At 58.2% G+C, this 16,460-nt stretch overlaps 1 protein-coding gene across 1 annotated transcript in view; it reads left to right on the top strand.

The window, feature by feature from the left end:
* Positions 1-16,460, top strand: part of HEATR1 (HEAT repeat containing 1) — a 30,487-nt gene that overhangs the window by 8,812 nt on the left and 5,215 nt on the right. The window contains 26 exon segments of the mRNA XM_061580869.1: positions 203-310; positions 1,239-1,334; positions 1,533-1,624; positions 2,566-2,768; positions 3,184-3,305; positions 4,281-4,532; positions 4,954-5,140; positions 5,590-5,744; positions 6,083-6,100; positions 6,102-6,267; positions 6,615-6,802; positions 7,012-7,176; positions 7,749-8,045; positions 8,386-8,517; positions 8,903-9,018; positions 9,270-9,398; positions 9,581-9,699; positions 10,131-10,252; positions 10,801-10,929; positions 11,102-11,365; positions 11,740-11,866; positions 12,827-13,047; positions 13,420-13,472; positions 13,921-14,044; positions 14,616-14,759; positions 15,467-15,798. Coding sequence (XP_061436853.1) covers positions 203-310; positions 1,239-1,334; positions 1,533-1,624; positions 2,566-2,768; positions 3,184-3,305; positions 4,281-4,532; positions 4,954-5,140; positions 5,590-5,744; positions 6,083-6,100; positions 6,102-6,267; positions 6,615-6,802; positions 7,012-7,176; positions 7,749-8,045; positions 8,386-8,517; positions 8,903-9,018; positions 9,270-9,398; positions 9,581-9,699; positions 10,131-10,252; positions 10,801-10,929; positions 11,102-11,365; positions 11,740-11,866; positions 12,827-13,047; positions 13,420-13,472; positions 13,921-14,044; positions 14,616-14,759; positions 15,467-15,798 — 4,061 coding nt within the window.

The raw sequence follows: 16,460 nt of genomic DNA, 5'->3' as shown, positions 1-16,460 counted from the left end.
CACGCACAACGAGTCTGTGTGAAAAATGTCAGCTCGATTGGATCACGGGAAGTGGGTTAAAAACGACCGAAAGATTTGCACGGTCGTAAGCGCGCAAGCAAGCAAGTGAACTTAATATAAAGGATTTAAAAAAGATTATGATTCTGAGCGCGCGTGCGGCGGTGGCGGCGATGGTGACGAATCTACTGTGTGGTGTTTCCAGCTGGTGCCCGACTCGGACACGTCGCTGCTGCTCAGCCTGCACCACCCGCAGGAGGCGGTGCGCTGCCTCGCACTCTCCCACCTCTGCACTTTGGTGCTGTCCGGCAAGGTATCGCGTCGCACGCTCCACATGCCCAGCGCAGCCACGTGCAGACATTGCGAACCCACTACAGGCGGATTTATATGGCCCAGAATTATCTTCCTGTGGAGCACCACAGGAAGGGGAGGGGCGTAGAGTCAAGGAATCGAGATGAGCAGCAGGAATAAGAGGAGGAGCGCCAGGGAAGTATGCGAAGGAGGGGGAGAAGTAATCACTGGCTCAAGATGACGTAGATGAGAGGGTGCTGATGATGATGATGGGAGAGTGGAGGGAAGGGAGAGAGAATAGAGCAGGAAGCAGAAGTGAGCTGCACGGAGGAGGAGCAGCGTTTGTTTTTATAGGGGGCAGCAGTGGGGAGAGTGAATGGGTTCAGAGTGGGGGTGGCCACACATGAGTCATGTGGGGTTATAGGAGGATGGAGTTGTTCCCGATGCTGTCAGACTCTCGGCAGCTGAGCAGGGTTGAGCCTGGATCGTGCTTGCGATAGGCGACCACCATGGCAAAACCAGGTGGAGGTGAGAGTTTCCGAACGGATTCTTGATTCCACGGGATAACACCGGTAGCACAATCGGCGTTGATTGTTTAAATATACCAAAATAAAAGAGTAGAATGTTTTAGCATAATCTGGCTTCTAAACAGAGGTTCGTTATGGGGCAGCACTTACTTACACAGGAAAACTCTGCAGTGACCCAGAAGGTTGAGTCTTGTCCATTAGAAAATGATGATTGTCACGATGATCGCGATGATTATGATGAATGTGATGACGATTGATAGTAATGATGATCGTTATGATTGTGATGATGATTGTGATGATAATTATGATTGTAATGGTCGTGATGATGACGATGGTGATTGTGACCATATTTCCGGCATCGTGTGACCTTAGTCTGAAAATCTCCTCCCCCCGCCGACACCACCACCTCCCCCCCCCCCCCAGGAAGGCTTTGGCGAGGAGTTCCTGACGGAGGCCGTGTGCAGCCGTCTCCACGACGACACGCCCGCTGTCGTGACTGCGGCACTCACCGCCCTCACGGTCCGAGCCCCTATAGCGCCATCGAACTGTTGTCGTGTTCCGTTATAATAAAAAAATTTAAACACCCACCAAATATTACCTTGAGATGGCAAGCGGTGATTACTCGGCGGCTGAATTGGTTGATGCGTGGCGACGGACGCGTGCGATTGCCGCGGAGGTCCTTCGCGATGACTCTTTCTCGTTGTTCTCCTCGTTCAGGCCCTCGGTGGACGCATCTGCTCGGTGGAGGCGATTTCAGTGCTCGTCAAACTGATACATAAAATCGGGAGGCAGGAGCAGCACGAGCGATGGTGAGAGCTTAATCTGTCTTGCGGCAGCACGGGTAGGGGGGGGGGAACAAGGGCGGCGGGGGGCATTGAAGGAGGGTAATGCGCCCGAGTGTACTCGGGCGAGAGACGGCGCGTCATGGCTGGAAGGGGACGATGAGCGGTGGGCCAGAGTAATGGGCGAGCGGCGGCCAAGGGAGCAGACAGGGCCACCTAACCTCGAACTTAATCCTCCACGTTATTAATAGAGACGTGACTTTATTCCATCGGGGAAGTGATCTGTATACCTTCTCCAAATGTCATGGCACGCATATGAGCGCATCACCAAGTGACAGGAGCAGCCCTGAGCTCCAGCGTGTTTAGTGGCAGCAGAGCGGTTCTCATCTTATCGACCCCGGAGATATGATGGGCTGAGCTTAACACACCTCCACCTCAACCAGAATATGAACTCTCAAATGTTACTATTGTGAGTCGCTCGCTCGCCTGCTGAGCCCTCTGGCCGGACTCAAGTGTCTTGGTTCGTGCCGTGTCAGCGACGCGTGGGGGGGGGGGGGGTAACCCAACCCTCCCTCCGCTCGTCACGGTCCGGCGCCATCAGCCAAGAAGCTTCCCCCATGCCACAAGTGCCATGCTGCGTCCCGGCAGGGCATTACCCCATCAGGAATCGTGTGCTGGGCTACCACGATTCGTTGGCATTTCAACTACGGTTCCTTGGACTCCAATCACGTCAAACCTAAAAAGGCTTCGTGTTCAGTGAGAGAGGTTGCAATTGAACTACAGACGTGAACACGGAGAGAACTATTATTACTTGAGAACTATAACTTTAGGCCCGTGTAAGACTTGCGCGGAACCTCGCGGTTTGGTGCGTCGGCCTTTGCCGTTCGTCGCGCTGGTGCGTTGCTTTGTCGGGCGACGCCGGTGCCGCCCGCCCCCCGTCTGACGGCACGTTTTTTTTTCCGCTGCAGGAGGAGCGTGTTCCTCGAGTCGGTGCGGGTGCTGACCAGCCAAGGCGCAACCCTCGCCGACAGCCAGCGGCGCGACAGCGTGGCCCTGGAGCTGCTGCCCTACGCGCTGCCTCTGCTGGCGCCGCGCGACCTGGCGCCCGCACTGGCCGTGGCGCAGTCGCCCCTCGCCCGCAGCCACCCGCTGCTGCGCGGTCTCGACAAGGGTGGGTGGCGCTGCGGTTTCTGTACCCACGGGCGGGTGGCGGTGGTGGCATCGGAAGTGACGATGTGCGATGGGGGGGGAGATGCGGATGGGGGGGGGTGGTGTTGCTGGTTGCAAATTGGTTACCCTGTCCATGTTTAGGACACGACTCGGGCGTTAGTAAGACTCTTGCAGCAGGGTTTGTCAGTTTTAATGAGGAAGCAGATAATTATATTGAGTTGTGTCGGTTGTGATGGGAGCATCGGTCGTGACAGAAGTGTTACAGTGACGGGCTCTATCAGTTGCGTCGGTGAAAGTAATATAAAAATTTTGCTCAAAAATAAATAAATGTTAATAATATGAAAATTTTTATGAAATGATAACAAAACAACCCCCACAGTAGACGCATTAATGTCACACGTTTTCATCTTCCATAGTTCTGTCGAGGCTGAACGCGAGCAGCAAGAAGGTGGACCCGGAGTCGGTGGGCACCGTGGAAGCGATCAAAGTGCTGGCTCAGAACCTGGTGGCGATGGATCCCATGTCCCGCGAGGAGACGGTAAAGCTTCTCTCCTCTGTCCGTGACTCGTCGTCGTCCGCTCGCAACGTTGACCGCCTTCTTGGCGGATGACGGCGCGTACTCGATGCATCGTACTCCTGTGAATCACAAAGCTGAAGGTGTCCAAACAACCTGGTCACGTTCAGCTGAAGCGAGCCCTGTCGATCGTAACGTCACGTGATGTCACGTGATGTCACGTGAGATTGTTTCCCTCGATTGTCACCGATCGGCGTCGCTCCTGCGTGTGTCGTTCATCGCGTCGTTAGCCGAGAGCGAACGGCGCCGTGACGAGACCGAGCTCACTAGGCGGCCGGTGCCAACTCGTGGAAACCTTGTGAAACCCTACAAGTCCCCATTGAGATGATGCATCGCTTTTAGTCACCCACCCAACCGCATATTCACTCAACCACTCACCTACTCTCTCACCCGCCCTCTCACCCACCCACACAGCCCGTCGACCCACCCACTCGCTGACCTACTCACCGTCGTCTACGTGGAAGTCAATGCCGGTCACTGTTCGAAATTTGATTGATAATGAGTTAGCTTTGGGTTAAAGCATGTAAAATTCCAGCGTTCAGCTTTACCCTCCACCACCTGATGGAGCCAACCAAATCAAGTTGTCAGAAACACTGGAGGAACGGCAAAGAAAAAAAGGAATCAATCTTTATTTGAAGCTTTCGTGACGGACGCTTGTGTTGCGCCCGAAACGTTGTAATTTATTTATTTAATACTTTGCCGAAAGAACCAAAGAGTATAACAAAAGGAATGGCAAGGAATATTTGTCACCAACCCTCAGCCGGGTCCCGCAGTCATTGACTCGAGACGAAAATGCTCCGTAGAGATGACAAAGCCACGATGACCATGGCGCCTTCACGATAGCCTCCGTGTTTGTAGGCATGGCATGAGCACCAGGTGGAATTATATTATTCTTTCTGTTTGTCTACTTTCGCCCCTTTGTTCCGCCATGACCGGCAGGTGGAGCAGCTGCTTGCGCGAGCCCAGCATCGCGACCCCGCCCCGCGCCAGCAGCTCCTGTTCCACGCGACGGTGCTGATGCTGACGGAGGCGGCGCGGACGGTCGACCCCGGCCAGCGGTCCAGCAAGGGGGCCGGGGAGGGGTCTGGTGAGGAGGGGGCCGGCTACCGTGAGCACCTGCACTTCGCCGTGCGTGCCTTCCGCCTGCTGGAGGAGCGGCTGCACAGGCTGCCGGCCGACACCTTCAAGCAGGTACGTCCCAGCGTGGCTGGAGCTGGCGCCGGCAGCGGGGTGGGGTTGTTTCAAACGCTCTATTTAAAGGTCGTTTTTTTTTTATGCTGATGTTTAGTTGGACTTGACGATGGAAATGGGCTTAGCGACGCAATGAGGAAAGTTTTCAATCGGTCTGCATCACCTATGTGAATTATGGGTGATGAACACGGGCCACTGCCAAAGAAAGTGGAACAAAATCTGAAGAGGGGGCAAAGAAGCGTGGCGAGCTCGCCCGGTGAACCAACGAGGTGTGCGCAAGCGCATCTGCTGGCAGGATTGCGAGACGGCTTAACAACCGTGTGTTGTTACGCTGGTACACGCCAATGTAGGTTCTAACGTACAGCACGGCAGCATTGAGAATGTCACCTCATTTTCCATCCACTGCCACTGCCGTCCGCAGGAGGTGCATGACTTGCCGTCAGCCATGGCGGAGACGGGCGCCGGCGGGCTCCTTGCGCCGGCGTTTGTTGCGAGGATGCTGTGCGCTGTGCGGAACGGCGCCGGGGAGCTGGACATCGCCTTTGTGTACGTGCACGAGCTGCGTGGACTCGTCACCACCCTGCAGCCCCCACGGCGCCACGACGATGGTGAGTAGCTCTGCCGGTGCCACGTTGGCACCACCCTGAGACTATGCCGGGGCCAGGCTGGTGCCGCAGTGCTATCGGCGTTAAACATTGCACGATTTGTTACCCTTGCCTCTGTCTGGTGACCGACGCTGTCTTCTGTTGTTGTAATGAGACGCAGCCTCTTGATTGGCTGGAGTAGAATTGAGGTGTTGGTGCAACCTGTCGTAGGAGGATTGAATTCGACGGTTAACCTCTCTTCATCTGGGGTTGGAGTAGCTGTCCGTGGTGCAACGGGGCGAGCACACAACCCAGAGGTCGCACGTTCCATTCCGTCTGAAACAATGGTGCAAGATTCTTAAAATGCCCCCCCTCCACCGCCGTGCCCCTGTCCACCAGCAGCGGCTTGAGCTTGCGCCTGCGGAGCTATTGCAAGGGTGCACCCTTACCCTTGACCTTCTCTCCGGCGGCAGGATTGACCTGGTGGAACGTGGAGTCGCTGGACGAGGCCACCAGGGGGTACCTGTGCCTGCTGGTCGGGCTGTTCGACGTGGTTGTGGCCGGCGCCACGGAGGGCACCGGTGACACCGGCGCCGCGTTCCGCCAGCTCTTGTTCTCGCTGCTGCAGGTAAGCGGCGTAGAGGTCGAGAGGTCAAACGGCTTCACGCTCGTCTCTGTCCTCAGGGGGCGGGGGGGCCTGGGGTGGGGAAGGTGTAGCTCGCTCAGGTTCAATACACATTGCTCACGCGTGCGGGATTGTGCAACGAAGCTCTGTTTCACGCGTCAATGTAATAATTTATAACAAAAATAGTTTGTGCATGAGGCTCAAACTCGGGCAGTATTTACCAGGGCGGCTGCTGGTCTCTTAACTGTGGAAAAACCCCGTCACCACCTCGAGCGGGTCGTCCTGCCCTGTCTTTACCAACCCACTTGCCCTGTCCGCCCGCCCGCCCGCCCCTCGCGTAGGTTCACCTCCCGTCGGCCGTCGGAGCGCCTGCGCTTCCTGGGCCTCGTGTGGAGCAGCGCGTGCGACCACAGCCGCCGGCTGGGCCGCCCGGCATGCGCGCTGATGCAGGCGCGGGCGCTGCACGTGGGCGCCATGCTGCTCGGCGCAGCGCCGGACGCCACGCCCACGGCCGTGGCGGTGCCAGGTGAGAGCGGCAGCAGCCATGGTTACCGGGCCAACGCAGCGCCGGGGTTACTAGCCGGTGGGAGCGGCGGCGTCGTGGCATGATGATCCATTAGGGAATCTCGCATCGAGCCGAGCGCGACCCTTCGTGTTGGAGAACGGCCCACGGAAGTGGCTGTCACAGAGCTACTTCTGAGATCTCTTAAAGTGACACCTGTAGAGTGGGGTCAACACTTTCCCACACTTCCTGCTTTTGACAAGAGTGTCCATCACACAACAGTCAAACCGATAATTTTTATTTGATATTTGTGCGTGTGTGTGCGCTTGTGTGTGCACGTGCGTGCGTGTGTGCGTGTGTGTGTGCCGTAGCAATGGTGAGCCTGCTCGCGGCGCTGTCCAGCCCGCTGGGTGCGGTGCGCGCTGCCTCTCTGCGCTGCGTGCGCGCACTGCTGGGCCCCAACGCCTCCGCCGCCAGCGCCACGCCACTGCAGCCCCTGGCGGCCGCCCTGCTGGCGAGCGAGGAGGAGATTGTCGCCGACTCTGCACACACGGCGCAGGTCCGTCCGGTGCTCGCACCCACTCGCCGACCGTACCTGTATGCCGCTCTGGCAATGAGTTTCCAACGCGCTTGAGCACGCCGTTATGACACTTTGGTAGAATCATTTTTGCTGTTTGACGCGGTCCCTGGAAAGTTGCCGGTCAGTGTGGTTTGCCGTGGTCTCCGGGGTTTTAATGTGAAGTTGTGGTTTACCGCGGTCCCCGGTAGGCACTGGGGCTGCTGTTTGAGTCTCAAGCGAAGGAGGGGAGGGGTCGTGGTGATCGGCATGCGGCCGAGGCGCTGGCGGTCGTGCTGACGTGCATGGCCAGCACCGGGTTCCCGTCGTACGTGGCGCGCGCCGCCCTGCACAGCCTTGAGCACGTGCACGGCCCCGTGAGTGACGCATGCACACACACACGCAAGCACACATGCAAATACAAAGATCCCCCATATAGCCTTAACAGACTGTGGGGCAAGTGCTGTTAACAAGCACCTATAACGGCACACGAGGGGGTGGGTGGCCAACACCACGCCCGGCTGCCTTTGTCTCACTAGTGGCCATGTTTACACACTGCACCAGGTACTCATTTGAGGCTGAGTCGACCTAGGGGAGGCCCAGGACCAGTTCAGATAATCGTCACCGGTGTTGGCCATGAGTGGGAATCGAACCCGGGTCGCCAGGTTCATAGCGCAGCGCGCTAACCGCGACACTACCTCTCCCCACAACACAAGGACAAAGATCCCCCGTATAGCCTTAACAGACTGGGGGCAAGTGTTGTTAGCGAGCACCTATGAAGGCTGGCACGGCACATACATACACTCACAGTGTTACTCATTCATTGACATGGCCAATATGAACCCCCAGACAATGACTTAACGGATGAAAAATACCCAGGCCTATATCTGACGTGGCCATTGTGAACCTTCCCCTGGACCCACACGGGGCATCCTTCCCCACCACACAGAAGGTGCTGTCTCTGCTGCTGCCCGTACTGGAGCGTCTGCTGCTCACATTGTACGGGCGACCGTGCGACGGCGCATCGGACGGCACCAGCGCAACAGGCTCCCCCGCCGCCGCCGCCTCTTCCCTCCAGCGCGACGAGGAGCTGCTCGCCCAGCTGGTGCTGGCCAAGTTCGACTCCAGCTCATGCCACCTGTTTTCCAGCGACCCGCGCTGCATGGAGCTGCTGGTGCGGGCGCTGAGAGCGCCGCCCGACCCCGTCACGGGCCGCTCCGCCCTGCAGCTGGCGGCGCTGGCGCGGGTACGTTGGTTTGCGGAGTAGCTGTGGTGGTGTTGTCAGTGGTGTTGATTGTGTGGCTGTGATGATGTATGTTAAGAGTGATGGCCTGGCTGTGATGATGGTGTGGCTGTCGTGACGTTGGTTTGCGGTGACGATGCCAGCTGTGGTGATGTGGCTGCGGTGACGCTAGTTTGGCAGTGATGTCATGTCCGGGAGGAGTTCTATTTTTTGTCCGCGAGGGCAGAGGCCGACGTGACACTGGGTGTCAATTCGGTGCGGTCGCCGGTGCCACGTCGCGGCGATGGTTGTATTGGTTGCGGTGCTGTGCGGTTTAAGCCTCCGTCGTCCGCCGTTCCCACAGATCACCAAGGAGTTCTTCTCGGCACTGCCGAGCGCGAAGCTGCAGCAGACGGTGCTGCGGGTGCTCTTTGATCTCCTGGCCGACTGCGTCACCCCCGGCATCGCCCAGGCCATCGGCAGCGCCTTCAAGGGGGTGAGTTGCTCGCACCGACCGCGACGGCTCGCGCTGGAGATGCCGCGGTCGCTCTTTGGCATTGCGCGCGGCATGATGGCGCCCATTGGGGTGCGATCCCCCACCCCCGGTGCCGGTTACCGGAGCGCACCGCTGTGTGCCGCGCATCGAATGCTGTCTGCTGTGTCATGTGTATGGTGCGTGCTTCATGCCGTCTGGTGTGTTTCTTGTGATGCAGTTTCTAATGTGCTGTAGTCAACTGCTATGCTATGTTGTGTGTTCTATGCATGCTGTGTCACATGCTGTGTCGTATGCATGTCGTGTGCTCCGTGTCGTTTTCTGCGTGCCATGTGCCGCGTGTGCTGCTGCGTGCCGTGCTCATGCCACGCTCCCCTTGCGCCCTTAGCTCGTGGTCGATGCAGAGCAAGTGGCGCTCGAGCTGGTGCGCACGAAGTCGACGGCCAAATCGGGCACCACCGTCGCCCAGGCTCGGAGGCAGAAAGAGCAGCAGCAGCAGCTGCGGTGAGTCGCACCATGCGGAGTTACGAATCGATTTTCAATTCCAAAGTTGTATCTTAGTAACAAGGGAACCGATTGGTACGCGCGAGAACTTTAAAGCCGTTCGTGATGTTCGCCCGCCCAAACGCGCTGTCCAGGCCTGAGGCCTGATTAACTTCCGAGATCTGCTGGTGGGCCGGGTCCTGAACGGCGCTGTACGAACGCACCCTTGCCATCGTTGTTAATGTTGCGTGTGTGTGCTTCCGCATCGTCAGCGATGGGGGTGAGGACGCGGATTCGCGTAGCTGGCGCCGCTCCACGCTCATCCTGGAGATGCTGCAGCACAAGAAGAAGCTGCGTCGCCCAGAGGCGCTGGTGCCGCCCTTGTTTGGGCTGCTGGAGCGGTGAGACCCGCACGGAGGGGGGCACGGAGGGGGGCGTGGGGGGGGGCACAGTCATGTGTCCTTGTGCTGCGATTGTCTTTCTGATGTCTGTCCTGATCTTACAATTGTGTGTGTGCTTGCGTGTGTGCTGTGTGGGTGCGTGTGTGTATTGTGTGGGTGCGTGTATGTGTGTGTTCATGCAGGTGCCTGGAGGCGATTGCAGAGGACCCAGAGGCGATGGAGTACGTCAAGCAGCTGGTGCTCGCGTGTCTGCTCAACGCATGCACGCGCCTCTCCCCCAACGGCGCGCCGCTGCCACCCGGTGCATACGCTTGGCAATCCCACTCACACGTGCACACGCACGTACACACGCATGTACAAAGACACGTGCACTTTTACGTACACACGCATGTACACACACCTATACACTGATATTATTGAGCACCTCTGAATGCCGGCACGGCACACGGGGTGGTGGGTGGCCAGCGCTATGCCCGGCCGAGTCGATGTCGGAGAGGCCCAGGACCGGTGCAGATAAGCGTCACTGTTGTCGGCCGTGAGCGGGAATCAAACTCGGGTCGCCAGGTTCGAAGCGCAGCGTGCTAACCGGTACACTACCGTTCCCCATGGATCCTCTGTTGTGGTGGTGGTGGAAGTGTTAACGACGTGGTGGTGCTGGTGGTGTTGATGTGGTGGTGGTAATGTTAATGTGGTTGTGCTTGTGGTGTTGATGTGGTGGTGGTGCTGCTGCAGGTCTGGTAGACGAAGACAAGTTCAGCGTGGAGCTGATCGTGCGGTGCGTGCGATCGTCACGCACGCCGCAGACACACCACCACGCACTGCTGCTGCTGGGAGCCACCGCCTCCATCTTTCCCGTGAGACGGCGCATCCCAACTACATCCTCACCACATCCCAACTGCATCCTCACAGCATCCCAACTGCATCCTCACCGCATCCTCACCGCATCCCGCATCCCAACTGCATCCTCACCGCATCCTCACCGCATCCTCACCGCATCCCAACTGCATCCTCACCGCATCCCAACTGCATCCTCACCGCATCCTCACCGCATCCTCACCGCATCCCAACTACATCCTCACAGCATCCCAACTGCATCCTCACCGCATCCCAACTGCATTCTCACCGCATCCCAACTGCATCCTCACCGCATCCTCACCGTATCACAACCGTATCCTCGCTGCATCTCAACCGCATCGCCATCACTTCCCCAACACGCCCTCTTCACATCCTAACCACATCACCAACGCCGCATCCTACCCGCATACCCGCTGCATTCTCGATCAACGTGCTAACCGCTCCTCCACCATGTCCCCTTGAACGTGTCATTTTAATCGACGAACCGGTTGTGAATCGCTGCGCTCGCTCCCCATCTGACACTGGCCCCGCGCGTTCCTGTGAGCAGGAGAAGGTCCTGCACAACATCATGCCCATCTTCACCTTCATGGGTGCCAGCGTCATGCGCATGGACGACGCCTACAGCTTCCAGGTCATCGGCAAGACGGTGGAGACGGTCATCCCCGCGCTCATCAAGGTGACGATGGCCCACAGCCACCACTCGTCCTCGAAATATTTATACTTTTTTTTTGCTTTCGTACTCGCGGTGCCCCCGTCGTCGATTCCGGTTGTATCCGGATGTATCATCGCGACGAAGTGAATAAATACTAAATAACCCTCCCACGCTCACTCCTGCCTCCACGTGACAGGCCGGCGGGCGCACCGGCGCGGACGTCGACGGCGCCGTGACGCGGGTGATGCGCGTGTTCGTCGAGGCGTGCCCCTACATGCCCGAGCACCGGCGCGCGCCCGTGCTGGTGCAGCTGGCGCGCACCGTGGGGCCTGACCGCTTCCTCTGGGCGCTGCTGCTGCTGGCGCTGGAGCTGCGCGTGACGCGCGGAGCCGACGCGCGCGATGCGCCCCCCGGAGGGGACGAGCGCGCCGTGGCGCCCTCGCTGGCTGCCGGGGACAAGGTGGGTAGCGCACCTGTGGGGGGGGTGGGTGGGGGCGGAGGTCAGGACTGGGGTGGTCACGGGGGGAATGTTTGCTGCCCGGCGCAGGTTGGCTAAAGTGGGCAGCATAGTACAGTGCAACAGTGGCTTTTGCTGCTGTGCCCTCAGCAGCAACAGCAAGCCGCCGACTACACCTTTGTTATGCACGGTGGTCACTCATCCAAGCACCATCCAGGCTCAAAACTGCTTAGCTTCCGAGGTCTGATGATAATGCTGCGTAAGGAATGACTTTCACGATTGTTACGACGGCAGCAACGCTCTTCGTGGTGCTGATGGACCGTGCTCGTGACGGCAGTGTTCGTGGCTCCATCGTTATCGTCGTTTGGTTCACGCAGGACGTGGAGGCGGAGAGGGAAGTGGAATTCTGGGTAACGCTGTGCGGCGAGTTCAGCCCGGCCGTGCAGCTGACGTCGCTGGTGAAGGTGGTGCAGTACCTGGCGGCGCTGCCACAGGAGAAGGAAGGCAAGAGCCACCACCACCGACCCCACTCACGCCACCCACCCCACGCCACCTACTCCACCCGCCACCTACCCCACTCACGCCACCTACCCCACACCACCTACCCCACACCACTTACCCCACTCACGCCACCTACCCCACACCACCTACCCCACACCACCTACCCCACTCACGCCACCTACCCCACACCACCTACCCCACACCACCTACCCCACTCACACCACCTACCCACACCACGCCACCTACCCCACACCACCTACCCCACACCACCTACCCCACACCACCCACACCACACCACCTACCCCACACCACCTACCCCACTCACGCCACCTACCCCACACCACCTACCCCACACCACCTACCCCACACCACCTACCCCACACCACCCACACCACACCACCTACCCCACACCACCTACCCCACACCACCCACCCCACACCGCCTACCCCACACCGCCCACCCCACACCACACCACCTACCCCACACCACCTACCCCACACCACCTACCCCACACCACCCACACCACACCACCTACCCCACACCACCTACCCCACACCACCTACCCCACACCACCTACCCCACACCACCCACACCACACCACCTACCCCACACCACCTACCCCACACGACCTACCCCACACCACCCACCCCACACCACCTACCCCACACCACCTACCCCACACCACCTACCCCACCCCACCTACCCCACACCACCTACCCCACACCACCTACCCCACACCACCTACCCCACACCACCTACCCCACACCACCCACACCACACCACCTACCCCACACCACCTACCCCACACCACCTACCCCACACCACCCACACCACACCACCTACCCCACACCACCTACCCCACACCTGCCACATGCCACCAAACTTGCCCTCCCCTGGATCCGCTTGTGCATTTCATGAACTTCGTCGGTTCGTTGTTGGTGACTATCCCTCCCCCCACCTCAGATGTGCCGGACGAGCAGCCCAAGCCGACCGCTCGAGCTGCCAGTCACGCCTCCAGGGGCAGACGTCCGGCACCGGCGGTGGGCGCTGGCGTGGAGGCGGAGGCGGAGGGGTCCGGCCTCTTCAGCGTGAGCGTCCACTCCGCCAAGCAGCTGCGTCACTTCAAGTTCACGGCCGTCTCATTCCTCTCCCAGCTGCTCGCCTCCCCGACCTTCATCGCCAAGGTCGGAGCTTTTGTTTTTTTGCGCGCGTCGGTTTAAACCCCCCCCTCCGCGCTTTCACCGCAACCGTAAAACGATTCGCCACACGCGGCCAGAACTTCGCAAGGCACCGATTTGGCGAGCTGTCACAATTCGGGGGTCGCGATTCAAATTCGAGAAACGATAAAGAAAAAATATATTTAAAAAAATCAGAACCCGCCAGAATCGGTCATCGTGAGAACCCACGACGGTGCAATGTCTTTGTGCCGAGACCATCAGGTCACGGTTGGGCAACAGCTGAGACCCGATGGGTTAGTGGATCGCGTCTTGACGTTAGTCCCTTGCGCTGCCTGGCCGCTTGGTCTGACCCCGACGGGGCGTTTGTCGTCGTCACAGGTGGCCAAGTGCACCCCCGCGGAGCTGGAGGAGCTGCGGCCGCTGGAGCAGAGGTACGGTCGCTTCTCCTTGTCGTCGTCGCGTTCACGTCGGCCGGGTCGCTCGCACCCCTGCACCCTCTGCGCGCGTCCCGCCCACCGCACCAACAGCCCAACCGCACCAACAGCATCCTCGGCCAAACCTTCCATGGGAGCGGCGCATTTCAGGGCGTCCAAACAACGGGGCAGCGAGGAAGTGATTGCAGAAGCAAATGCAGTGGTCGGAAATGTTGCAGTATAAACTATTTACAGTCAATCATTTGCTCATTCACTCACCCACCCTTTCATTCATTCACTCATCATGATCCATTATCACCATAATGTATTACTGATACCGCGCCTCCCATGCAGTGCATCTCGGGACGTCCGTACAAAGGGGCATTTGCCATCACCGCCACCTCCGCCGCCGTGATTGTTTTCGCACTGTGACCCCCCCCGCCCGCCCCCCTCCCTTCCCCTCTAGCCTCCTGGAGCAGATCCTGTGCTACATCAACCAGGTGGCGCAGTGCGTGGAGGAGAACGGCGAGCAGCCCGCGGCGCGGTTCTGGCGAGCGATGCTCAACCGAGCTTACGACGGCCTGGACAAGGTGCGCAGGGTCGTCTCGGAGCCACGCGGAGACCCCGGGGGGAGAGGGGGGCCGGGAGCGAGTGATGCGGGAGAGATACCGAGAGAGACGGACAGAGACGTGCAAAGAGACGGACACACCGAGAGAGACACGACGGAGAAGGACACGCATACAACGAGAAACGGAAACGTGGACGAGACGGAGAGACATGGAGAGATACGGAACAGACAGAGAGATCCAGAGAGACGAATGGAGGGATGCTGGCACAGATTCACCGGAGGGAAAGAGGCAGAGCACGTAGCTTGACACGGGGAGAGTCGGTCTGGATCTGCCCCGGAGAGAGGTGGTCATAGGAGAGAGAGTTGGATGTGGAGAGAGACGCACAGACTGGCACTCCACACGGAGAGAGGCGTGCACTCAACTGTGTTGTTGCCCCCTCAAACAAAACAGCCAGGAAGTACGACATGGGATCCATTGTGCCGCGGTTCTTTGCTCGACTCGATTAACTGTCCCCCTCTGTCTGCCCGCCCCCACACCCCCCTTGCCCCCACCTGCCCCACCCCTACCCCAACCTGTCACTCCCCCCACTCAGGTGAACGCGCTGATGCCCACGGAGTCGTTCGTGCCGGTGGTGCGGGGGCTCATGGGGAACCGGCTGCCGTCCGTGCGCCGCAAAGCCATGGAGCTACTCAACAGCAAGCTGCTGCACCACCGCGCCAACTGGAGCAACGCGCAGGTGCGGGGGGCGGTGGGGGGAGACACGGGGTGGGACGCAGTGTGGGAAGGGGTGGCGATTCACCCCTCCTGCGGATGTAGGAATTGTCACGATCGGATTCACAAATCCGTTGCGGATGTCATCACACTATGAGATCTCTTTTACCAGTGGCAAAATATAGTAGTAGGTTTTTACCCTTTTAAACTGGTACAAAACTGACACCTTTATTCAAGGCATCATGTTTGCAATAACCACAACACAAGTAGTCAAAAAAGCAAACATGATGCCTTGAATAAAGGTGTCAGTTTTGTACCAGTTTAAAAGGGTAAAAACCTACTACTATATTTTGCCACTGGTAAAAGAGATCTCATAGTGTAAATGCTTAACCCAAGCTCTCAATACTCTGATATGCTTTTTTTTGTTTGCTTTTTTGACTACTTGTGTTGTGGTTATTGCAAACATGATGCCTTGAATAAAGGTGTCAGTTTTGTACCAGTTTAAAAGGGTAAAAACCTACTACGATGTCATCACAGTCAGGGCTGCTGACGCCACCGCCGCTCCTCGTCGCTAGTGACGCGTTCTCCCCTCCGCCAACGTCTGCCCTGATGGTCACCATCCCACTGGCTGGCCTTTAAGAAGGCCTTCCCCTCGGTCGTTGGACACGGCAACGTAAAGCTTCACCTACTCAACCGCAACGTCCGTTCTTGTCTCTCTCTCGCGCACTGCAGGTTGAGCTGCTGCTGGAGGTGCTGGAGCTGCTACTGGAGGTGTGCGGGCGCCACCACCGCGACCACGCCGCCGCGAAGCAGCTCGCGGACGGCGACCCCGACGAGGAGTCGGAGCAGGCGGTGAACCGGCAGACGGCGCTCATGAGCCTCAAGCTGCTTTGCCGCAGCTTCGGGGCGGAGCGCCCGGCGCGCTTCTTGCCCGTGCTGGCGGCCGCCGTGCAGCTGCTGGAGGAGGGCGCCGACGAGGACGTGAACGTGCTGGCCGGCGCTTTGCTCTGCGCCGCCGAGACGGCCACGGCTCTGCGGGTGCTCGCCGTGCCGCTGCTGCCCAGGTTAGGGGGTTGTCGTCGCGGTTTTAATCCTCTTGTGATTTTCTAAATTTTACATTTTTTATATTTTTTACGTTTTGTGTTCCCCCTGGTTATATTCTGTTGTCGAGACGAACGACAGAGTGGCAGTCAAAGGAGGGAACGTGCCCGACGTAGTTCGGCGCATCGTTGCATCGTCGGATAGCGAGAGTTGGCGACGGCTCAGAGAGGCCTTCATCCAGCAGTGGATTGATCGTGGCCGCTTATGGAATTGTGTTCTACTTGTTCTATCGGCATCACAGTGTCACAAGGTGGAGAAGTTTCCGTTTGTGTCGGAGAACGGGTGAGCGCAGGGGTCGGCAACCAAAATAACAAGAGCTATTTTGATATCCTTTGGTTCTTTCGGTAAAGTCACGTAGATATAAAAAATTATAATAAATAAAAAATTACAATAACAAATTACAATAAAAAAAATTAAATAATAAATTAAAAATAATAAAAGCAAAAAACCCCCAAGTTAAGAAAAACACCACGACTTTTCGATCGCAACACAAGCGGTCATCATCAGGAAAAGTAATTTTTTTCAAATACGGTAAAAAGCTCAATATTTGAAGAGCCCCGATGCGCGTGAATACGAGACGGTGGTCCTTAATGAATGACGTCACAAAGCAGTCCGTAAAGAGCCA

The sequence above is a fragment of the Lethenteron reissneri genome, chromosome 8, assembly GCF_015708825.2.
Source record: "Lethenteron reissneri isolate LAM-NWPU_2019-01 chromosome 8, ASM1570882v1, whole genome shotgun sequence".
NCBI classification, from domain to species: Eukaryota; Metazoa; Chordata; class Hyperoartia; order Petromyzontiformes; family Petromyzontidae; genus Lethenteron; species Lethenteron reissneri.
Note: the sequence above shows the minus strand (reverse complement) of the source record. Positions and strands in the feature narration are given on the sequence as shown.